This window comes from Dipodomys spectabilis, unplaced genomic scaffold (assembly GCF_019054845.1).
Source record: "Dipodomys spectabilis isolate Male_0828 unplaced genomic scaffold, ASM1905484v1 ptg000477l, whole genome shotgun sequence".
NCBI lineage: Eukaryota > Metazoa > Chordata > Mammalia > Rodentia > Heteromyidae > Dipodomys > Dipodomys spectabilis.
The window spans coordinates 2,718,351-2,743,040 of record NW_024871154.1 but is presented as its reverse complement, the minus strand read 5'-3'; the positions used below and the strand labels follow the sequence as shown (position 1 = coordinate 2,743,040).

The 24,690-nt window shown below is 40.0% G+C and overlaps 1 protein-coding gene and 1 long non-coding RNA gene across 3 annotated transcripts in view; both read right to left on the bottom strand.

The window, feature by feature from the left end:
• Nucleotides 1-331: 331 nt before the first annotated feature.
• LOC122098345 lies at nt 332-1,434 on the bottom strand. The gene is made up of 2 exons (XR_006145730.1): nt 495-1,434; nt 332-376 (listed from the first exon to the last, which is right to left on the bottom strand). It is a non-coding gene; the product is annotated as an uncharacterized LOC122098345 (long non-coding RNA).
• Nucleotides 1,435-1,782: 348 nt separating this feature from the next.
• Slc11a2 (solute carrier family 11 member 2) overlaps nt 1,783-24,690 on the bottom strand; it is a 40,232-nt gene continuing 17,324 nt past the window's right edge. For both annotated transcript variants that reach the window (XM_042668721.1, XM_042668722.1), the window contains exons 3-17: nt 23,565-23,713; nt 22,694-22,819; nt 21,126-21,245; nt 20,111-20,217; nt 19,535-19,605; nt 19,366-19,433; nt 17,793-17,948; nt 16,971-17,129; nt 15,679-15,765; nt 14,890-15,009; nt 14,136-14,285; nt 12,698-12,771; nt 11,992-12,145; nt 8,732-8,785; nt 1,783-1,861 (exon numbers count right to left, since the gene is read on the bottom strand). In XM_042668721.1, the coding sequence (XP_042524655.1) occupies nt 1,784-1,861; nt 8,732-8,785; nt 11,992-12,145; nt 12,698-12,771; nt 14,136-14,285; nt 14,890-15,009; nt 15,679-15,765; nt 16,971-17,129; nt 17,793-17,948; nt 19,366-19,433; nt 19,535-19,605; nt 20,111-20,217; nt 21,126-21,245; nt 22,694-22,819; nt 23,565-23,713 (1,673 nt within the window). In that variant the 3' untranslated portion in view covers nt 1,783. The remainder of the gene's footprint in view (nt 1,862-8,731; nt 8,786-11,991; nt 12,146-12,697; nt 12,772-14,135; nt 14,286-14,889; nt 15,010-15,678; nt 15,766-16,970; nt 17,130-17,792; nt 17,949-19,365; nt 19,434-19,534; nt 19,606-20,110; nt 20,218-21,125; nt 21,246-22,693; nt 22,820-23,564; nt 23,714-24,690) is intronic.

Here is a 24,690-nt window from a genome sequence, read left to right as displayed (position 1 = left end):
GAATGAGTATCTGTTTGGAAAATTCCCTGCCACTCAAAGGACAAAACCATTAAAAAATGAAGCTAAGCAATTTCTCAATTAACATATTAATAATATTTATATGCTAATATATTATTAAGAGTTACTTAAGTATTGTAATAAGGCAGAGAGATCAGATATTTACCTTTGGTGGTGAAGATGAAAGTGATGTTCAAAGCCACAAAAAGGCTGCAGGGTTTGCAGACTCAACACCTTGGGAGCCAAAAGAAATTGTGGATATGGAGGGGTATTGCCCACAACATTGATTCAGTTCCAGCAAACTGGACTTCCATGCAGAAATGTGGGCCCGGTGCTGCAAATCTTCTGAGTCTTTAATCAGATAATTATGAAAAAAAAACTTGTCGTGGTGGAGTGCTAGCCTTGAGCTGAAGAGCTGAGGGACAGCGCCCAGGCCCAGAGTTCAGGCCCCAGGACCAACCAAAAAAAAAAAAAAAAGTTACTTACTGAAAAAAAACTTGTCTTTATTGAATTGCTAGGGAATCAAATACAGGATCTTGTACAAGGTAGGCAAGTGCTCTACAACTGAGCTACACCTCCAGTCCAATTTGAATTCTTAAATATGAACTTTTTTCATTACAAAAAGTATAAGGGAAAAGAAATCCTGATTAGGAACAGGGGTAAAAAAAGAGAGCAGGCAAGCAGCTAGTGACAAGTGGACTAATGCTCTAAGTTCCACTCTAGTACTAATCTCATACTATTTGGTATAAATATCTTAAAAATGAAATGCTTGGCATTTCCTAGGAGATTAAACAATAAAAATATGAGCCACTCCTAGCAACTGAGTCAGTATCTAAAAATGGTATTTGCAGTTAGTGGGAAAAGTGGTAAGAAAAGACATTGTAGAATTATGAAAACATTAAAAAGATTAGTGCCTTTGTTATCTCATGCTATTAATAACAGTTATATGTTATTAATATTTTCTTTGGGCTGAGTTACATTATAGCATAAAAAAATAAATCACTGGTTCAAGTATGGCTTCTGGATCTTTTACTACCTAGTAAGCCAGTTGACAAATACCATCATATTGCTTTTTAAAAGCTAGAAAAAAATTCAAGAACAGAGACCACAATGACAACAATAGTTAAAAAGTAAGTTTGATATCCTAGGTTAAATATGATAATCAAATTGAAAATATGTTTTCTTTAGAAATGATGTGCTAGTGCTAATAGACATCTTGGTGTACTCTTGGTCCATGACAGTGAAATAAAACTTAACTGGCAGAGTAAAGTACCACTTTAAAAGATAGTCAGTTTGACAAAAGGGAAAAACATATTATTCCCTTTCCTTTCTTCTGATCCAGACAAAAATATCTCATTTCCCTAAATAATACTTAAAAAAAATCTATCAGTTTTGGATAGCTTTAAAATTCTACTTGAACTGATATGTTCAGGTATATATATATATATATATATATATATATATATATATATATATATATATACACACACACACACACACATATACATATATACTTTATAAATCCCAGAAGTCAAGAAGCCTATAGTAATGAGTGGCCATCAAAGGCCAATCATCCAATTCTGGCCATTGAATGACTGTGTAAGGTGGGTGGGTCTCTGACCTACACTTGGAGCTGTCAGCTTTTACCCCTGTTCCCATACGGAAATTGCCTTTGTTCAAAATACTTGAACAAAACTCACCTCTGAACTATCAGAGATATGCTAATAGACACATGGCACAAAAGGGATTAGGGAAAGTGTTCATAGATAGTCTCTCAGGCTGTTCGTCATCTAGACACAAGTAAGTCAGCATCCATGGTATTCAGAAGGTAGAGTTCAGGCCGAGCTGTCAATCCCAGATGGTACTAAGGACAAAAAGATAAAAGATAGATGATTTTCAAATAGTTAAGATATTGAGATGGACACATTGATTATATACATATAATCATATTATTTACCTATAATTATGTTAATTACATAATTACATATTATATACCTATAATCATATTAATTTAGGACTTTTTTAAAGTGCAGCTCTATTTTTATCTCAGAAAAGAAATGGCTTAAACATACAACACTGGATTCTAATATTAAAAGTAATAAAAGCTGACATAATAAGGATGGAGGTAGTACCAACAGCTGTCAGTAAAATCAGTGCTGTGACTATCCTAATTAGATTTCAAATGGCCTAAATCCTGAGCTCTATAATTTTAGCCTTTTTACTCTTCAGCACCTGAACAGAGAAAAACACTTCTATTAAAAACAATGAAAAGATAGCTGAGCCCAGTGGCATGTCTATAATGCTAGTTACTTGGGAGCATGAGAATGCAAGGATTATAATTCAAGCCTGGCTAGAAAAGTTTGCAAGACCCATGGTTGAGTGCAGTGGTGTGTGTGTGTGTGTGTATGTGTGTGTGTATGTGTGAGAGAGAGAGAGAGAAGGGGGGCGGGTGGAGGGAATTCTCCATGGGAGATTGAGATTTTGAAGATCACATTTTCAGGCTAGCCTAGTAGAAAAGTCCCTAAGACTGCAGCTCAAAAGAGGGAAGCTCTATGAAGGCACAAGTCTATCATCCTATCAACTATGGGAAACCTAAAATAGATGATCATGGTCAAGGCACATATCAAGGCAGGAAGTGAGACCTTATCATAAAGGGAACCAGTAAAAAAAACAAGGCTGGAGGCATGGCTCAGCAGTATAGTGCCCACATAACAAATGAAGACACCAAGTTCAAACCCCCCAAAAGGAAAGGTAATATGCTAAAAGAAGGACAATCTACAGATCCCAAAGTTTACCAAATGGAATCAGAATTGCCTTAGTTATCTTTAATGTGTGCCGGAAGTATTGTGAAGTTACAAGTTTCTATTATTTTCTATCCCCTAAATATAACAACTTTGGACAATTACCCTTTGTTATAAACTAGAGCTTTAGGAATATTCTTGCCCTTTGAGAACAAAAGCTTATAAGACAGAAGGCAGATTATACATCTGTAAAAAGTACCCTATTGGGATGTTTCCAATAGAGTTGGGTTTAAGACACAACTCTATCTCCTATGACCTCGATCCTGTCCTGTGTCTTTGAATCCTTATTCTACTTATGTGGAAAAATGAGAATGATTACTATGTTGGGAAAGACCAAGTACACTAGTACTTGAAGAATAACTCTTGTTATTCTTCAATAAGTATATTTAATACCTTATGCATGAGCTGTATGACCTCTCAGGAAAGTGGTGATGATGTGCAAAGATGTGTGAAGATGACATAGACCAGATGATGCTCAGGACCAAACCATTCCCAACAGTGGGCTAGGAAGATGCTGGGGTGGAATTGGCTTTAATTAAGGCCAGGAAATGGTTCTTTGGACCAGCTTGCTTCTTCATTTTAAGATCTTATGACCAGAGTTCAAGGCCCACGACCGAAAAAAAAAAAAAAAAAGATCTTATGATTACAGGCTCCAGTGACTATCAGTCATTGTTAGACTCACTGGTAATTCATTAAAACCTTTTCTGTGTAAGCAAAGATGGTGGACTTCCTCATTACAGAGTAAGCAAAAATTGCATTACTAGTTCTATGGCACCATGTTTCACTTAGTTAAATGAGTAGGTAGAAGTCCTTCATTGGAGAAGGGTTTCATGTAGTTCTGAGATACTGATGTGTGGCTAAGTGGCACGGGAATAAGCTAAAACATTTTGGGGAGCAGAGACTTTATACAAGTCAGTATACCTATACTAGCTCTTAGCGATTGCCAGGTAGGACCATGAAGAACTGTGCCCATTTTCTACCTTCTAAAAGCACAAACCAAAGTCTGTGGGCAACTACTAGCTAAAACATTTTCTAGGGCTGAAGCATGGCTGTAGTGGTAGAGTACCAATCTAGCAAACTTAAAGCTACCAAAGATAATACAATTTTAAAGGCAACTTCTAGCTGGGAGTCAGTGACTCATACCTGTAATCCTAGCTACTCAGGAGGCTGAGATCTGAGGATAACAGTTCAAAGCCAGTCCAGGCAGTAAAGTCCATGAGACACATCTCCAATTAGTCCCCAGAAAACTGGGGGTACCGTGGTACTGTGGCTCAAAGTGGTAGAGCACTAGCACCTTGAGCAAAAAAATCCCCTCAGAGACAGCACCCAGGCCCTGAATTCAAGCAAGACCAACAAAAAAAAGTAATTAAAAATAAAAGGCAAATTCTAATACTATCCAGAGCATTTTCTGTCTTATGGATTTTTGTTTGTTTGTTTTTTGAGATAGGGTTTTTTCTATCTAGACCAGGCTGGCATGAAACTTGCAACACTTCTACCCTCAATGCTAGGATTACTTGCACATACCATCATGCCTGGCTTAAATGTTCTGTTGTTTATTGGTGCTACTAAAGAACCAAGCTTGGTAACCTTATTCATTATGAAAGATATACTATATATTACACAGGAAAGTTTGAAAATGAGTATGTGGGCTCTGATATTAAGCTAGTCATGTTCAACTGCCAACCCACTTTCAGCAATGTGATAAGGGCAGTTACTTTTGACACTTCAGATGCCTCATGAATATAGAGACTGAGCCTCTTGTTAGAAGGACTAATGAGACAGCACAAGTGCTCAGACCAGGACTACCACATAGAAATGACTTTTATATTCTTACATTTGTAAGGGAAAGGCAAACACGGACTCTACCAGTGAAAGAGGAGAATACATTCCAAAGGACAGAATTAGAAGAACTGTTTCAAATACAGATCTTCAGGTTGCTTTGTATCCTATTTCAGTTATAAAATTTAAACAAAATTAACAAGAGCTAAATAAAGTCAACTTGGAGAAACTCTAGGGGATTATAGTATTTTGCTCCTAAGACAGGCAGGAAAGCATATGGGCAGAAAAGGAAAATAAAATACTAATGTTGCTCAGGATAAATTAAGGGCCGACTTATGTTTCTCCACTTGTATTTAATAACAGGTGACAATATGTCCACTTATGTCATATGTCTGCCAAATGCTTACTTGTTCATAAGCTAAGCAATTTTGATTCTTCTCTTCGAATATTTTTTCTGACAGCAAAGATAGAATGTACAAACCTATCTGACTGGTGAAATAAGACTTCAGATACAGTTATATAAGATGAATGTCTACTCAGATGGAGTAAAAAAAGGCAGAATAAAGTTTCAAGTTGAACTCTGGTAATGACGTGACATTCAGCTACAACAACACTGCCCGTGGGAAAACAAAAATTAGTGTTTGAAACTAATCCAAAGTCTATTAAGGACTAAAACCATGCCTCTGAGTGATGTGTAAACTTATTTCTCTCTCTTCAAGGACTGAAACACTAACAGTGTGAGCACAGTGTGCATCTTTAGTTGGTAAGTGACATTTTGGTATCTACTTATCAAAGCCGTTGAGACCCTATTACTAAGTATTTTCAAGGTCAAAAAAATAACCAGGAAACAAAATTGGAAAAAGAAAAAAATTTTAATTACAAATTGAGTTTACATTTTAAATGTTCACTAAAAGCTCCATTGTGAGTACTCCTGACACCCCTAGCAGGACCTCGTGGGAACCAGTTGAGGCTCCTCTAACCCTGTTAATTCCCAGGACACTGTAGCAGAACAGTTACTCCATGTCACATTTAAGGAGAACAAGAACCAATTTACAAGAAGTACAATTGTATATCCTTGAACATTTCACACAAACATACTGCCAAAATGTAACATATGCCAAGTGTATAGACTGGCATTGGGGGACTTTTTTTTTCTTTTGAAAACATTGTTTTTGAGATGAAGTGTTGCTCTGTATCTCAGGCTGGCCTGGAACTCAGGATCATGCTGCTCAGCTTCCTGAGTGCCAGGATTATAGGCATAAACCACCATGCCAGTAGGAAGACTCAAAATTTTACACATTGTACAGAGAACTGTTGTGATGGACTTTCCCTCTGTAAGACCCAAAGGGAATAAAGGAATGTTTTTGACATGGTAAGATATTACACTCATAGAATTATAAAATGCCATTTAACTGGGAAGACATTTTTTCATTCTAAGCCATAAATGTGATTTTTAAAGGATTCTAGGGCTCAGGTTGTACCTCAGTGGTAGAGTGCTTGCCCAGCATGCGTTAGGCATAATGCATGGTTTGATCTCCATGATGGCACAGAAAAAAAAAATTAGCAGCTTTTGACTGGGCTTCTAAATGTTTCTAAACATGTGCACCCACCCACACAAGGGCAAAGGTACAGAATCTCTATACGGAATTAGTGTATGTATATGTTATATCAAGTTGATATTTACCTACTGGTACCTACAAACAAAGCTTATGACATCAGACCCTGTGACCATCTTCAGGACCTTTAGGATGGGTTTGGGAAACAAGAGGGAGGAGTGGAACACCATGAGGAGAAACATGTAGAACAATTGTAATTGTGTGTGATATTGAGAGGCTAAGTAAATTCACAGTGAGTGAAACACAGTAGTTTATCCTGAATGCCTTCGAAAAGACAGTCCATCCAGGTTGTGCTTGGGCTGTGTGCAAAAAAAACAGTCACAATGCCTCTGGGACCAGATAAGCAGAGCACACCAATAACACAGCGCTCCGGAAGGAAAGCTCCAAAGATGAGAAGTTCTTCAAGCCATTCCTTTTCCCTTTCTCACCAAGATGATGGCCAGGAAGGAGTTTTGTTCATTTATGTCCACCTGACAGCTGTGAATGACTTGACAGAATCTGTGTCAACCTAAGTAAAAATGTCAGAAGTGGCTGAAGCTCCAAGCTGAAGACACCCTTTCCTGTACTCCAGAGCTCCGCCTTCTGGCATCAGATTTTCCCTCTTAGGGAACAGCTGGAGAGTCCCACCTAGCTGAGAGGGGTCTTTGTAACCACAGTGCCACCTACTGACTTATGGAAAGGAGGAGAGGATAAGAGAAAAAGCAGGAGAGTGAGAGCAAGGAGAGCGTACTTCCTATTAGGTCTATAGTACCTGATAGTCATCTTGGGCACCATCAAGAGTAATATGTGAGAAAAACACTCTGCTGAGAGATTAATTTCAGGAATAACATTGATGATTCTTCTTGCACTTTTGAGACCTTTCTCCACACCACCAAGGTCTCCCAAGAATATCAGTTCATAAATGCTATCATCTTTTGTTATCACCACAAAATAAATATAATCAGGAAATCTGTTACTACCAAGAATAAATATCATCAGGAAATCTCTCTGTTAATATGATTATTACTAATCTCAGGACTGCAGTCTCTGAGAAATACCTTCAGTAGGTAGATGATTAGTAACAATTCCCTCTAAATAGGGAAAGTGGAAATAAATTTTAAAAATCCTGAGCCCAACAGATTCTCGGTCTCTGTCTCTCTGTTAGTAGTATGCAGAATTGAACTCAAGGTCTTGTACTTGACAGATGAGCACTCTACTCCATGAGCCACACTCCAGTCTTTTGGCTTTTTTGGTTTGTGTTCAGAACCTTGGCCTTTTGCCCTGGGCTAGATTCAGACCATGATCCTCCTACATCTGCTTCCCAAGAAGCTAGGACTGCAAGCATGAACCAACATGCCAAGGTTTTTTTTTTGTTTTCTTTTTCTTTTTTCTTTCTTTCTTTTTTTTTTTTTTTGTCAGTTATAGGGCTTGAATTCAGGGCCTGGGTGCTGTCCCTGAGCCTCTTTGTGCTCAAAGCTAGCATTCTACCACTTGAGCCATAGGACCACTTCTGGTTTTTGAATGGTTAATTAGAGAGTTTCATGGGGGACTTTTCTTCCCAGGTTGGCTTCAGACCATGATCCTCAGATCTCAGCATCCTGAGTAGCTAGGATTACAAGTGCGAACCACTGGTGCCCAGGGCTGGTTTGTTTTCTTTTAAGATGAGAGTTTCATTAACTTTTGCCCTAGTTGGCCTTAAACAGCAATTTTCTAGTCTTTCCATCCCAAGTAGCTAGGGTTATAGGTGTACACCACCATGTCTGGCCTCAGGATTCATGTCTCTTAATTTTCTATTTCATATGGAAGAAACCATGCCAAGTTTACTTTTTTTGAGATGAGAGTCTCACTAACTTTTTCCCTGTTGGGTCTTACACAGCAGTCCTCCTGTCTCTGCCTCCCAAGTAGCTGAGATTAAAGGTTACAGAGTACAGGTTTACACCACCACATCTGGCAGTTTATGTCTCTAAATTTTCTACTCCATATAGAAGAAACCACTCAATTTGTATTTTTTATAATTAAAATAATTGAAAGTGTCCATAAAAGTGTTTCTCAGGCTTTTAAACTCCATTATCTTTTTGATAAACAAAACTTTCATACCTGTTATGACAATATTTGTAGTTTGTATTATGAAAAATGTGTTGCATTTTCCAATTTCTAAAAAAAATACAGTCTGATTAAGAATCATCCACAGAAAATTCTCTCTCAGAAGGACAAACAAGTTGGCCTTGGGCTTAAGAAATTAGTGTTGCAATAATAGCAGCAAATGTCAGCTTTCAAAATTGTACCTAATTCAGTTGTCAAGTTAGGAGATCAAGAAAAGGAAAAATAAAAAAAAGAACTTCATTTGAACACACATGAAACAAAGTCTTTCCCAACTAGCAGTTGAGTCCTAACTGCTGGGTGTGCAACAGCACATACTTGTGGCTTTGTTCACACAGTAAACCATAGAAACACACTGGCTCTGATGGCTCCGTGCGGAGGACAGACAGACCAATCCAGTGTTTACTTAGCACAGCCACCGTTGGTGTCTTCGGTCAGCAGGGCTTTAGAGATGCTTACCGTGCGCCCACAATCCAGGAAGGACATGCCCAATGCAATCAAACACAGCCAACCCTGGAAGATAAACATGGTTATCGATCACCAGGCTCTGGGAAGAGTCCTCTCACCCACCAAGATAGCTCCTCCAGCACTGCTCACATATACACTGATGCCTGCCTTAAATATCCAGTTTATCCACCTGCTTCCACTGCCAAGGACTGCCCAACTCAGGCTCCCATTCCTACCCTGTATGCTTCTTCCTCAACAAAGACTTTGCATGCTATCTTCAATACTGACTTATCTCTACCATTTTGTTTTTGTGACTTGTTTCTTTTATCCAACAGAGAATTTCCTGCTGACCCATTTTCTTACATCCTCTTCCTCCCTACTCCTCATCATGAGGAATGGGGAAATAACTAATAGACATGGCAGTCACTTGAGCTACTAAACGGCAGTAACCTACATTAGAATCAGCCCTCACCTTGAAGAATGGAGCGTCAATAACTTCTCTAGCCTCAGGTCACAGAGGACAACCCAGCACCTTCATAAGCAACTGGCATGGAAGGATTCCTTTAACTTCTAAGCCAATTTTAAAAACAATTGCTGTGCAGGAGACATAGTAGACCCTTTATCTCCACATATATACAGTTCCAAGGAGATCACTGCTCAAGAACTGCATATGCTCAGGATTCATAGAGCTCTGTAATGTAGTGGCTTGACTCACTTTTCCCATACTGCCATTCATCTTCTGCTAAAGCCATGCCATTTTTCAACAAACCTAAAATTTTCACTTTATCAGTTAAGTAAAGCCCCTTATAAGTCCTTTTTGGACTGGGAGAATTACCCTGTTACCTTGTTTTATGGGTAGTATTTGCTTTTGGGAGAGGTATATTTTCACAAAATTAAGGACAGGGAAACACTCAGTGAATCTCACAATGATTTAAATACAGCTGACAATAATGTGAGTCTGACAGAACTTTTCTACATCATCTGAGCTATATAATGTATTTGTGGTAATTCAAAAATTTATATTTGAAGTATCTTTGATTAAAAATTATTTTTTGACAGCACTTGGTCAAAACCATGTGTAATAAGTCTGTGAATGTGGTGGGTTTACAGTATAATTACTTGGTTTCCTAGGAGCTAGGGTTAGTATCATCTTTACATGACTGACATTGGGAAGGGAAACTGAAAGGACATACTTTTTCAGTAATCATTAGGGTGGTTTTCCCAATCAGATACCTAACCTGTGGTAGACACTGGCAAGGGGACTAAGTACTTTAGACATCAAGAGAAGGATTCTACTTTCTATCTTTAACTACTTCTTGCAGCAGAAATGGCATAACGTCTGCTGATCCTTATAAACAACCCTTGTATTCTTCAGAGAAACATGTATAAAGCACAAAAGGAGATTTGTTGTCACCATGGCCTTTTGTGTGTGTGTGTGCCAGCCCTGGGGCTTAAAGTTAGGGCCTAGACACTATCCCTGAGTTTTTTTGCTCAAGGCTAATGCTTACAATTTGAGCCACAGATCCACTTCTGATTTTTTAGTGGTTAGTTGAAGATAAAGAGTCTCACAGAGTTTCCTGCCTGGGATAGCTTTGAATCACCATCCTTAGATCTCAGTCTTCTCACTAGCTAAGATTACAGGCATCCTAGGCATAAAAAGCCACTGGAGTCCAGCTGGCTTTTTTTTTTAAAACCAATACTAGCTATGTTCAAGAACTTCTGAAAAAAAAAAAAAAAAAACCTACCAGCTCTGTTCTAAAATGACTACTGTTATCATTTTTACATAGTTTACTCTATACTTAAAAATATTTTTTTTTCAGGGGCTGGGAAGGTGGCTCAGTGGTAGAGTGCTTGCCATGCATGCATGAGGCCCTGGGTTCGATTCCTCAGCACCACATAAGCAGAAAAAGCCAGAAGTGGGGCTGTGGCTCAAGTGGTAGAGCGCTAGCCTTGAGCTGAAGAGCTGAGGGACTGTGCCCAGGCTCAGAGTTCAGGCCCCCCCAAAAAATTCCCTTCCTGTTCTACGTAACTAAGGGTTTTGTTTTGTTTTTTGCTTGGTTGTAGGGCTTGGGCGCTGTCCCTGTGCGCTTCAGCTCAAGGCAAGTGCTCTACCGCTTGAGCCACAGTGCCACGTCTAGTTTTCTAGTGGTTTTTATTGGAGATAAGAGTCTCATGGACTTTCCTGCCCGGGCTGGCTTTGAACCGCGATGCTCAGATCTCAGCCTCTTGAGTAGCTAGGATTACAGGTGTGAGCCACTTGTGCCCGGCTGTAATTAAATTTTTTAAAAATTAGTTTTAAAACATTCTCATTAAATAGTTGTACAAATGAGTTTCATTTCAACAAATCAGTTTTTAAGTACACTATATCTTGAACAATGCCACCCCTTCCACCATTCTCCCCCATAACTAAGTTTTATAACCAAGACTTCCCTTCCTTTCCCTCCCCTTTCCTTCTTTCTTATTATCTTTTGCCAGTTGTGAAGCTTGAACTGAGGGCTTTGGCACTGTCCCTGAACTTTTTTGCTCAAGGCTAGTACTCTACCACTTTGAACCATAGTGTCACTTCCCATTTTCTGATGATTAATTGGAGATTAAAATCTCATGGACTTTCCTGCCTCGGTTGGCTTTGAAACATGATCCTTAGATCTCAACCTCCTGAGTAGCTAGGATTACAGGCACAAGTCACTAGCACCTGGTTTCTTTTTTTTTTTTTACTTTTGTTCAAGATCAGGATTCAAACTTGGTACCTGATGCTTACTTTTGTTCTTTGGCTGGCACACTACCATCTGAGCCACACCTTCAACTCCATAACTAGGATTTTTAAAGTCAAGATTATTTATTTGTAAAACTAAGATATTCTAATAACTATAGAGTAATTCAATGAGAGTATTTATTTCTTTATATAACTAGTAAGTGGTAAAGCTGGCCCAGAATTGAGCCCACCTGTGTCCCACTTGAAAGCTCTAGATCACAGTGCACATGCCTTTTCCAGCTCCATCTCGTATCACTCTCCACTTTCATTCTTACTACTTTTTTTGTGTCTTAGACCTACTTTTCTCCTTGTCAGGAATTGAAGATAGAAACAGAAAAATATGATATTAGTAAGTCTGATGATTAGAAATATAAACAGATGCCTTGAAAATGCCATACTTCAATAGCGAGGAGGTAGATTGCTATGTGATCTTTTGGATCCATCCATTTCTGAACATCAGTTTGCCCAACCTGTGCCATCCCAGATATTTGTGCCCCTTCTCCTTCCAGACTGGACTTACCAAGTAGAACACAAAGCCCAGATATGCCACACTGACCACTGCAGCCACCACATACAACACCACATGCCCTAGGTCCTGGACATAAACCACTACAAAGTACATGTTGATGGAACATACAATAAGGACCAAGATCCCGCCTGCAATTCTCCAGCCTCTGTAAAAGATCAGCACAGTAGATAGTAAAACAGTCCAAACTGGCCACAGACAGAAAATTGCATCTCATAAGGGTAATATGATAAGGATTTGGGGCATTGCAAAAAGAGAGCTAAAGTTATGCAGTAACAGAAAGTAACAAGGGAAGTAATATATCAAAATCTTAATATTTATTCTAAAATTTGGGACCTTAAAAAAGTAACAAGCCTGAGCCATTGAAATTTGACAAATAATACAAAAATCACATACCTTCAGATGTATGCAAAAGTATTAGCTTATGCTTTTCACATTGAGATCATTTAACACAGAATTCAAACTTCAGTGGCTAAAGCTTAAGTAAAATTCAGCACTAAAAAACTGCATGGAAAAATTGTTTTTCCTCTTTTACTACATTCATATTCTCCATTCTCTATACCAAATGATTGCTAGTAATCATTTATCAAAGCATGTAAAATCCCTGATGTGACTAATTTCTGATTGGTGTGTTAGATAAAAGTTCCCTATTTCCACATAGAAGCTTCCCCTTTGAAAGAATGGAAATGACTATACTCACATTCCATTAGAAAAGTCACTCATTACTGGCCGCAAGCTTGTGAATGTGAGGATAGGTATGAGAGCAAAGGGAAGCTGGAAAAAAAAAATCAGACATGGATTCTGGGTTCCCCTGGTACTATCACAAAGAAAAACATAACTAACAGAAGGAAATCACAATTATTTCTATCATCCCCACATACTCAAACTTTATGCTGAAATCTATGGAGCCTTCAAGCTATCTGTAATCTAGGATAAATGGTGATCATAAGTGTCCATACACAAAGACAAAATATTGAATCTGATTTGTCTTCTTAGCCTCCCCAGAATTTGGCATTCTTTCATTGTTATATTCACACCAGTCCTTGGGCTTGAACTCAGAGCCTGAGGGCTGTCCCTGAGCTTTTTGTGCTCAAGATCAGTGCTCTACCACTTGAGCGACAGTTCTACTTCTGTTTTTTTTTAAAAAATGGATAGGGCTGGGAATGTAGCTTAGTGATAGAATGCTTGCCTAGCATGCATGAGGCCCTGGGTTCCATTCTTCGTACCACATAAACAGAAAAAGCCAGAAGTGGTGCTGTTGTTCAAGTGGTAGAGTGCTAGCCTTGAGCAAAAAGAAGGTCAAGGACAGTGTCTAGGACCTGAGTTCAAGCCCCAGGACTGGCCAAAAAAAAAACAAAAAACAAAAAACAAAACAAAACAAAAAAACAACTGGAGACAAGCCGGGTGCCAGTGGCTCAAGCCTGTAATCCTAGCCACTCAGGCGGCTGAGATCTGAGGATCGAAGTTCAAAGCCAGCCCAGGCAGGAAAGGCCATGAGACTCTTATCTCCAGTAAACCACCAGAAAACTGGAAGCGGCACTGTGGTTCAAATGGTAGAGCTAAAGAGCTGAGGGACAGTGCTCAGGCCCAGAGTTCAAGCCCCAGGTCCAACCAAAAATAAATAAAAAATAAAAAAAACTGGGGACAAGAGTTACACAGACTTTCCTGTCTGTGTGACTTCGAACCTAAATCCTCAGACCTCAGCCTCCTGAGTGGCTAGTATAGGCATTAGCGACTAGTGCCTGACTTGTATAACGCATCTTGATCAATGTAACCTCTTCCATTGTTCTCCTGCCCTTCCATCTATCCTATCTCTACCTATCTTCTAAAGTTTCCTATTTCCATTTTCCTGTATGTACATTAAAAATTATGACTGCATTCATTCACCATCCTTTTCTCCATTCTCCTGCCTCCTTCCCCTTTAGCATAAAAGTCTTATAACCATTTAATGTTTGCTGGATTAATGAATTGTAATATGGTATTCTTTAGGTCTCATAAGTCCAATTCAACAAGCTGAAAAACTATTCATGTAAGTCCTCAATGTCCTACTACCAGTAGTCAGTACAAGACTTGATGCCTGATGGCAAGATTTAATGTCTGAATAAATATGATGTGAGCATTCCCAGCTCCTTGCTCACCTGTAAGCTTTGCAGAACATTCAGGAAGTCATTCATCCCAGTTAGGTGCTCTACATCTTGGAAGATAGCAACAAGCAGAGTGGGGATGATGGCAATGGAGCGTGTCAGAATCACTCGGGCAAAACGTGACCATTTTAGGTTCAGGAACCCCTGAAAGAAAACACAGAATCATGGGCTGGGAAGGTGGCTCAGTGGTAGAGCGCTTGCCTTGCATGCCTGAGGCCCTGGGTTCAATTCCTCAGCACCACATAAGCAAAAAGAAAAAAGCCAGAAGTGGCGCTGTGGCTCAAGTGGTAGAACGCTAACCTTGAGCTGAAGAGCTGAGGGACAGCGCCCAGACCCAGAGTTCAGGCCCCACGACCGGACCCAAAAACAACAACAACAACAAAAAAAAAAAAACACAGAATCAGGATGATTTTCTGGAATGGAAAAGAGAGAATTGGGGATGAGAGAGAACTTAGAAGCATGAAATAAAGAAGCCCAAAGCCAATTATTTATGCTTATAATCCTCGCTACTTAGGATAGTGGAATGATCACAGAGGACAGCACAGGCAGAAATGGTGGTAAGACCCTATCTCAACAATAACCAACAAAAAACAGAACTGAAAGCATGGTTCAAGTGGAAGAGCACCAGCCTAGAAAGCCTGAGGCTGAGTTCAAACCCCAGGATTGCAACAAAACAAAACAAAAGAAAGAAAGAAAAAAAGAAACATCAAATGTCTGTGTCATCTCTCTATTTAACACTAGCACATACCTCCATGACAAACTGACCGGAATAGGTTCCTGTCATGGTGGAACTCTGTCCTGCAGCAAGGATCCCCACTGCCCAGATGTAGAGTGCAGCAGGTCCAAAGTAACATCCCAGCACAACACCCTGGGAGAGGCAAGGGAAGATGAGCTATGTTAGTCATCTGCTTAGCCAACAGCTCATCCTTGTGGCATTCTTCCTTCTTAGTTAGGTAGCACTCATACCAAGTCCTGTGCTAGACACTGCTCCAAAGCTAGGCTCAGTTTTAATCTGACTCTATAGGCTTTTATTTTCAACTTTGCTGGACGTTCCTTCATTACTCAGCCTAGTACTCTCTTTTCCAAGCACCTAAAGCATTCATCTCCATCTTACATACAGAAATAACAGAAGCCTATACCACATTCCCATATCTTTCTGTACCCCTCCCCCATTCTGGAAAGTAGTAAGAGTGTAAAGAAAGGTCAAATATATTTGGGGAATGCAGTACACTATACATTATACTATTGGAGGGTTATTATATAAACAGAATAAAGGGACTGAGAGACCCTGGTAAAGAACATTATTTACCACAATTAACAATCATAAGCTGTCACCAAGATTTTGGAAACTTTTCAACTGATACCATATGACAATCCACCCTAATCATATAACCCAAATGCTTGTCTAGCAAGTTGATCTCTGAAATAAATAATACTCTAAAGCAAACATGGTCAGATCTGAAACAACTCACAAAAAGACCATAAAATAAGCCAAAATTGATTTAAGAGCAAAGATCACAAACCTGAACATGCTTACCCCTTTGTAGATGTCCACAGCCAGAGTTGAGTTATCCTCAGGAAAAAGGCCAGAATGGGGACTGCTGCTGTTTTTACAGACACCAACCTAGAACCCAAAGCAGTTTAAGAGCAATTTTTGTTTTAGAGTCAGGAAGCAGATAAGAGCTCTACTACAAATCACATCAAGGTCTTTTATAAGGAGTAGTCTGAAAGAAAGCCTAGAGCAGGATGTGATAATGAACAGACACTGGTATTATTGTTTGCAATCCTCCTCCACAATCTTTTAGATCCCCATTTTGTCAAACTTCTTTATTAAGTCAGTGTGCCCTGATAATACATAAATCTTGCTCATTTTAAACAATGATAGAAGAGGCCCATAGAAGGCTTCAAACATGAGAGGACATGGAATAGGGAGAATTCATTCAAAAGAGAGCTAGAGGTCCTAAAAAACAAGTGGTGATAAAAACTAAAAAAGCACCTGGAGGTACAGCTCAGTGGTAGAGTATACACTCAACATGCACAAAGCATCAGGCTTGGTACTCAGCATAGCTTTGCGGGAGGGGTAGGGGGAAGTAGGCACTAGTGGCTCACTCCTGTAATCCTAGCTATTTAGGAGGCTGAGATCTGAGGATCAAGTTTCAAAGCCAGGCTGGGCAGGAAAGAATATGAGAGTCTTATCTCCAATTAGCCACCAAAGGGGGAAAAAGATAGAAATAAAGCTGTGCTCCAGTGGTGGAGCACTAGCCTTGAATAAAATAGTTCAGGGACAACTCCCAGGCCCTGAGTTCAAGGCTCAGGTCTGCACAAAAACAAACAACAGAAAAAAAAAGAAGGAAGGAAGGAAGAGAGAAGGAAAGAGAGAAAGAAAGAAAACAAAAAGATTATATAGGTATCAGGAGTCCAAAAGACACAGATTTGAATAACAAATGTTGTGTTTTTATACTTGTCACAAAGTGTGTTTTCTGTTTGCTAGCTCTTCCCAACCTGTCCTCAGCTTAGGTGGTAAGACTGGCAGACAGGGAGAAGCTGATAGTCAGGAAATGGAAGGAGAAGCAGCCAAAGAGTTTTGAAGTCATCCACATGACAGCATGACTCAATGGTGAGTAAGAGGCCAGGTGCCTTTCCAGGAAAATACTGCAAAAGACAGAGATAGACTGGGCCAGCCACACATAATCTGACTAGTGTATAGGTAGAATTGAGGTTATAGATATATTTTCCCTGGGCATCTAGGCATTGTTGTAGCTTCCTGCCTCATTTAGCCTTCATTTTACCCTAATACTCACTACCACCCATGACCCTGGTTATACTCACCACCTGGTCATTGGTTTTCCCGAAAAATGCTTCAGCAAAGACGGAGACGACAAAGACGTTTATAATGAAGGAAACAAAGAGAGCAATGCAGGACTCAATGAAAAAGTACTTATTTGCTTCTCGAACTTCCTGCTTACTGGCCCGGTTTACCTGTCTAGACTAAAGAGATAGCAGCAGTCAATTTTTCACCACTTGCAGCAAATTTCCTTGTAAAACTTAGAACTTTAGAGTCAGCTGAGAGATTAAGAGAGCAAACAACTGACTAGATGAAATACAAGATCCAACAACTGACTTAAATCCAAGTCCATTAAGTGATTAAGAACTCCATACCCTTTGACAGCACTGCACATTCCCTAGATAGGGAAGAGTGACTAAGTGAACCCTCAGATATAGTGGCTGGAAAGACTACTGACCTGCAAACACTGACCTGCTGATTTCAGTCCTAATTATGAAAAAGTCTCTGAAATCACCCAGTAAGTGAATACTAAGACTTATTGGTAAAGCTTGGTTGGGTTCCTCCCCTCTTGACCCCCCACCACAAGGTGACTCAGGCTTTGGAGGCTGAAACACAAAAGGCTTGGTATACTTTCAGGTCTTACATGAAGAAAGTTAGCCATAGCTTCTTTTTGGGGTTAGTAGCTTCTGGTCAACTTGGTGATAAGAACATAATTCAAGAGTATGTGGAGTTTATAAATGTCCAGCACTAGAAATATCTTGTTCCTCAGGACTTTAAGAGTTATAAGCTAAATCTATGTTCCTTGTTGTTAAGGGAATGATCCTATGAACTGTATTGAAGGCCAACAATGTAAGGGTCTTGCTTACCTTGACCAAAGCAGAGTGTAGGTACATGTTGTGTGGCATGATCACAGCTCCCACAATGCCAACTGCCTGCTCAATCTGTGGCGTATGACAGCCAGAACAGGAAGGCACAAACATGCCCTTGAGTACTTGGCTCTGGTTGGGTTTCACTGTAACATACTACACATCAACATCACTGATTAGCCTTTGATAAAACATGAGATAGGAAGTAATATAGGATCAGAGAATTCTGGCATCCTTTATTCTTATTTATTTATTTATTGTTGGTCATGGGGCTTGAACTCTGCGTCTGAGCACTGTCCCTCAGCTCTTCAGCTCAAGGCTAGCACTCTACCACTTGAGCTACTTCTGGTTTTCTGGTGGTTTATTGGAGATAAGAGTTTTCCGGACTTTCCTGCCCGGGCTGGCTTTGAACCGCGATCCTCAGATCTCAGCCCCCTGAAGTAGCTAGGATTACAGGCGTGAGCCACCAGCACCTGCTTCCTTTATCCCTTATAGTCCCTCTTCCTGCAACAATGACCTATTTGTGTGAAGAGTAGAAAATCACCAAAAATTCAAACAATAGCTGGGTGCAGTGGTACATGCCTGTAGTCCCAGGTATTTGGAAGGCTAAAGTAGGAGGATTACTTGGGCCTAGAAGTTCTGAGGTCAGCTTGCCCAACTTAGAAGGCTATATTCTTTCAAGAAATAAAAAACTCTGGAGTATACTTCAGTGGAAGAACATCCAATATGCACAAAGCCCTGGATTTGATACCTAGCAACAACAAAAACAAACACAAAAGAACAAAAGAAGTTCTTTTGGTTAGAATATGAACTGTTCACCAAAGGCTCATATGTTCAACACCTGGTCCCCAGGTGGTAGTGTTATTTTGGGAAGTGTTGAAAACACTGAGATAGAACCTAGCTAGAGGAATGGGGTGTTTTTGAAGAGCACATGTGGCTCTGCCTCTTCTTGTCACTCTTTGCTTCCTGTCCACCATGAGGTGAGGAACTTCCTCCTCACATGCTCATGCTGCCATGATATTCTGCCCAAGCCAATGAGTACAAGAAACCAGAGGCTAAACCTTCTTGAATGAATCTTTCCTAAGTTCTCTTAGGTATTTTGATCACAGCTACATGAGTAACTAATAACAAGGGACTCACTTCCAGATGTTAAAGAATTTGTGACTATATAATCTAAATATTTAGTATCACATTAGTTCTTGAATATCCACACTTAGTACACTATATAGTCACCTATATTCATTTAAAAATCACTTATCACAGTCACTAGTATATGGTGAGAGATTCATTCATAGACATTTCTCATTATGTTCTTCCCTGCATTAGCATTTCTTAGAAACTTTGGGACAATTTCAAGATCTACTCATAGAGTAGATATAGTTTCCAATGTTTAGCCAAGCCAGAAGCAGATACAAGTTTATTAGAACTTGACATAGAAAGATGTTATTACTTTAAATGAAGATACTGATTCCTGGGGGTATCTGGATTGGAACACAAACCAGGAAATAATCACTAATCAAAACACAATGGAAACCTTGTTTTAAGAGGCTAATGCATAGCCTGTCACACTTGCCTCATATCCAAATGTGAGAGCCATTATAGTGATGAGAAAGCCAAAAAATGCTTCAAGCTTCCGCAAGCCTAAGGAGGGAATGCAGCAGTGAGCTCACAGAAGGCAGACCACCCCAGCTGCCATGCCATAGGGAGTGGCTCCTTTAATTCCCCATTCCCACTCTCCTTACCATATTTGTCCAAAAACAGAAATACGAAAGTGTCTGCAATGGTGATTAGAACTCCACCCCACAGGGGAACCCTAGGTTAGAAATAAGAAATGGGAATTGAAGAAAGAAAAACTCAAACTATTCTCTTCCCAATAGTTCTCCCCATGTAGAATACTTGGAGGAAAAGAGTTGGTGATAGGAAGTCTTAGGTAGTTGAGAAGCACAGCTCCAACTTCTGTGCATGCATTGAATCTTTGATTTAGAGTCAATGTCAGACATTTAGGACACACAACTGAAAATGCTGGGTCTTATTCGCAAGGTGCTCACTAACCAGTGGGGATAAACTGACATACAAATAAATAATTGCAATTCAAATGACACATACTCTATAAAAAAGAATGTACCATCATAGGAGAAGAAACAGAGAAATGTACCACCATAGGCAACTACATCTGCTGGGGGAGATAAAGGTGCTTCTAGAAAGGCTTCATAGAGAGTAACACTGAAGTTGAATTAAACATGAACTGAGTTTTCATTTTTACCTTGGCTTTGAATCCAACATAACACTGATAACTTTATAGAGGAAAACCAGCTCACCTTCCAACAGACAGGAGATTGATGGCAATGGCTGAGCCAATCACTTCCTGCATATCTGAACCAATGATAGCCAACTCTACCATCAGCCACAGGATGATTCGTGGAACCTATACAGCAGAGTAAAAAGATGGGATTCTAATTCTTTATTTCTAAGAATTTCCTACTTTGTTTAGAATTCACCCTTTGGCACAGACCCACACAGACTTTTATAAGCGTTTTTTAAACAAAACATAATATAATGCAAACTTCCAGAGTATTGCGGATATATTCATAAAAGTGCTGGGGGAAAGAAAGCTCCCTCTTCATCCTCCTAGTGCTTCATAGTCCTGAGTTTGGTCCACAGAAATGCTGCCTCAATCCACCCACCTACCCACTTACCCAAGGGGAAAAAAAAAAGACTTCCAGACATGGAGTTCATTTCTGCCTTAGGAGGCAGAAAAACCCAAAATATGTAGAAGGAAGCTATAGCTCCGAGGGGGAAAGAGTAAATTGAAGAATAATTAGCAAATGCAAAACTGTTGCCACATTTAGTTTGTAGTAAAAGGAAAAAGCTTACCTTATTCACAGCAAGGACAAACTAAAAAAGATCTATGTATAGAAAGATAGGTCTCTTTCTCTCTCTTTCTCTCTCTCTCTATACACACACACACACACACACACACACACACACACACACACACGCACACACTGATGTAATAACACAGCTATATGCATAAAAGTGCTTGGAGAAGGCACCTTACACCCACTCCCATTGTCTGTGTAGCTAGATGGCAGAAAGTTGAGGGAACAGTAAATGAACAGCAAGCAGAATTTTTCTTAAAAAACCTGGGAAAACATGAATCCCAAGTTATGTTTTGAAGGAGAAGAAAAAAGTTAAGAAGGGCAGGATTTCCCTTAGTACTTCCAATCTTCAAGGTCACTGACCCCAAATGGTCCAATGGCTCAGTACAGAATATATCTGCCAGATACAAATTCCTACATGGGTGAGAGACAAATAAGACAGCACACTACTCACCTTCGGGTACTGACGGTGACATACTTCAGCAAGATGTAGCCCAGTGACCACTCCCAGTCTAGCTGCAAGGCGCTGGAGTAGCAGACCCACAATGGTGGCCAGTAGAAGGACCCAGAGCAACTAAGAACAAAAGCCACCGGAAAAAATATTAGACCACTTTGCTTCCTTGCTTCCTTTCTTTCCTTGGTTGTTTGGTAATGTAAAGGGGAAAATAGTACACTCAGGAAAGAGCCCAGATCAGGAATCAAATGGCCTGAGTTCTGCACCAATGACACAGTGGGTACCTTGGATTTTTCTATGCTTCAGATTCTCCTATCTGTAGTTTCTCCTTTTTTCATAGAAGCTATGTGAATAAAAAAAAAAAAAAAAAAAACAGGTGGCAAATATTTTCACTTAAGTTTCATTGCCAATGAAGTACAGTGGACCCTGGAAAAATGCAGCAGTTAGAAATGTTAAACCTTGTATAGTGGACTCTCCAAAAGCTTAACTACTAGCAGCCTGCTGTTTATCAGAAATCCTTCTGACAACATAAATTTTTTTCACCATGTATGGTGACAAATATGTGAGCACTGTAAACTTCAGTATACAACTTACCAGAATTAACTGCCCTCACAGAAATATTCTGTGTCATGTAACATTTAAGTCGGATAATTCCAACACCTGGGCTTACCACAGCAGCAAGAGGTACAGACAAATGATAAAATAGTAAAATAATAAAATTGTTATCTACATATAGCTTATTAGTTCAAATTTAAAGTTAAACATATCAGGGGCTGGGAAGATGGCTCAGTGGTAGAGCACTTGCTTTGCATGCATGAGGCCCTGGGTTCGATTCCTCAGCACCACATAAGCAAAAAGAAAAAAGCTGGAAGTGGCGCTGTGGCTCAAATGGTAGAGCACTAGCCTTGAGCTGAAGAGCTGAGGGACAGTGTCCAGGCCTAGAGGCCCCACGACCGGACCCAAAAGAAAAATTAAAAAAAAAAAAATATCAAATTTAAAGTTAAATTTCTAGTATTTCTAGACAAAGCAGTTCATTTGCAAGTTTTTTCAAGTTGAAAACATTTACAAAAGAACCCATTAACCTGGGAACCAGTGGCTCATGCTTGTAATCTTAGCTACTGGGAAGCTGAGATCAGGAGGATTATGATTCAAGGCTAGTCCAGGCATAACTCAATATCTCTCTGAACTAATAGCTGTCCATGATGACATACACCTAGCATTTCAACTACATGAGAGGCTGAAATTGAGAGGATCCCATTTCCAGCCAGCCCAGTCCAAAATAAATAAATAAGTGAATAAAAAAATGTTTGTGAGCCTCCATCTCAACAAAGAAGCTGGGTATGGTGGTACATATGAGTCGTTGTCCCACCTATTGTATAAAGCATAACAGACCACAATTCAGTCCTTAGCCAAGACAAAACTTGAGACCCTAATCTCAAAATTACCAGCACAAAAAAGGACTGGCACAAAAAAGGACTAGCACAAAAAAGGGCTACTTAATATGCAGGTTGGAGAAAGGATGTGAGTGTATATTGTATATATAAAAGAAGCAAACACTAGATGTTCACCTTAAATCCAGCTACTGCTCCAGACTGCAAATCAGATTCAATGTTTCCTGGATCCAAATAGGCAATGCTCATAAGAAAGCCTGGTCCCGTAAATGCCCAGAGTTTACGAAAGCTGAAACAGGAGTACTGTGCAAGCAAGGAAACAGATCAAATGGAATGTCACCTCAAAGTCATGAATTAATTTCTCTGTATTTTTATCAAACATGAAATAACAGTATCAGGTTCACAAAAGCAAGGGATTAGTGTTTGATATGACATGTGTCCATGTTTCATATCTGTCTCATACCACTTTTTATCAACAAGCCGGTCACTTCCCTGCTTGAGACCCCTCTCTTACCTGTTCCTTCTATCAGTGTCATATTCTTTTTTTTTTTTTTTTTTGCTGGTCGTGGGGCTTGAACTCTGGACTTGAGTGCTATCCCTCAGCTCTTCAGCTCAAGGCTAATGCTCTACCACTTAAGCCACAGCACCACTTCTGGCTTTTTCTGCTTATGTGGTGCTCAGGAATGGAACCCAGGGCCTCATGCATGCGAGGCAAGCATTCTACCACTGAGCCACCTTCCCAGCCCCCAGTGTCATATTCTTAAACCAAAGGAACAGAGTCAGAGACTCTGTGCCCAACAACACACAGGATAGAAAACACATTTGAAAAAAGATAACAACTAAAATACTTTCCTGACCAAAACGTGTTCACTAGTGGCAGAACTGTGTGCAGACTGTCGCTTTCCTCAGCAGCTTATTAATTCTGATTATCAATAGGGATTGACTGCCACAGTTCAAACTGAAGTTGCTGAGCTTGAGTTGTACAGCAGGTCTTTCCCTCACAGGCTTTCTCTAGCCACAGGGTCCCATCCAAGGACTTGTCACTAACCTCCTCTTCAGGAATGGCAATCTTCTCATCAAAGTATGTGGCAAAGGGTTCCTCTGAGGGTTCAGTGGACTGTGTGAGGGAGGAGTTACTATAGGCCGGGTTGATGGCACCAACACTGACAGTGTCCGCATGGTCCCCAGAAGCATCACCTGAATTAATATATTTGAGACAAAAATGAATTAGAATGAACAAAACACATTAACAGTTCATCCAGAGTAATAATGAAATAATTTTTATTTATTTAATTTTTAGTAATGCTAGAGATGAAACACAAGGCTTTGGGCATGCTAGCCAAGTGTCCCATCAATGAGCTACATATTCTTCCTTTTTTTTTTTCTTGGTCAGTTGTGGGGCTTGAACTCTGGGCCTGGGCACTATCCCTCAGCTTTTTAGCTCAAGGTGAGGGCTCTACCACTTGAGCCACAGCGCCACTTCCAGTTTTCTGGTGGTTTATTGGAGATAAGAGTTTTGCGGGCTGGGAAGGTGGCTCAGTGGTAGAGCGCTTGCCTTGCATGTATGAGGCCCTGGGTTCGATTCCTCAGCACCACATAAGCAAAAAGAAAAAAAGCCAGAAGTAGCGCTGTGGCTCAAGTGGTAGAGTGCTAGCCTTGAGCTGAAGAGCTGAGGGACAGTGCCCAGGCCCAGAGTTCAGGCCCATGACTGGACCTCCCCCCCTCCAAAAAAAAAAAAAAGCATTTTGTGGACTTTCCTGCCCAGGCTGGCTTTGAACCATGATCCTCAGATCTCAGCCTCCTGACTAACTAGGAATACAGGTGTGAGCCATCAGTGCCCGGCCTACGCTATATATTCTTAGCACCTAAAACTAAATCATTTTATACCTAAATATACAAGGGACCATCCTAATTCTGGCTATTTTTTTCCAATAGTTTATTTTTTATCTAATTATTTTAAAATAATTTTGAGGGGGTTTAAACTCAGGCCCTTTTTTTGCTTTGGTTATTTTTTTTTTTTTGGGGGGGGGGTCTGGTTGTGGGGCCTGAACTCTGAGCCTGGGCGCTGTCCCTCAGCTCTTCAGCTCAAGGCTAGCGCTCTACCACTTGAGCCACAGTGCCACTTCCGGCTTTTTTTTCTTTTTGCTTATGTGGTGCTGAGGAATGGAACACAG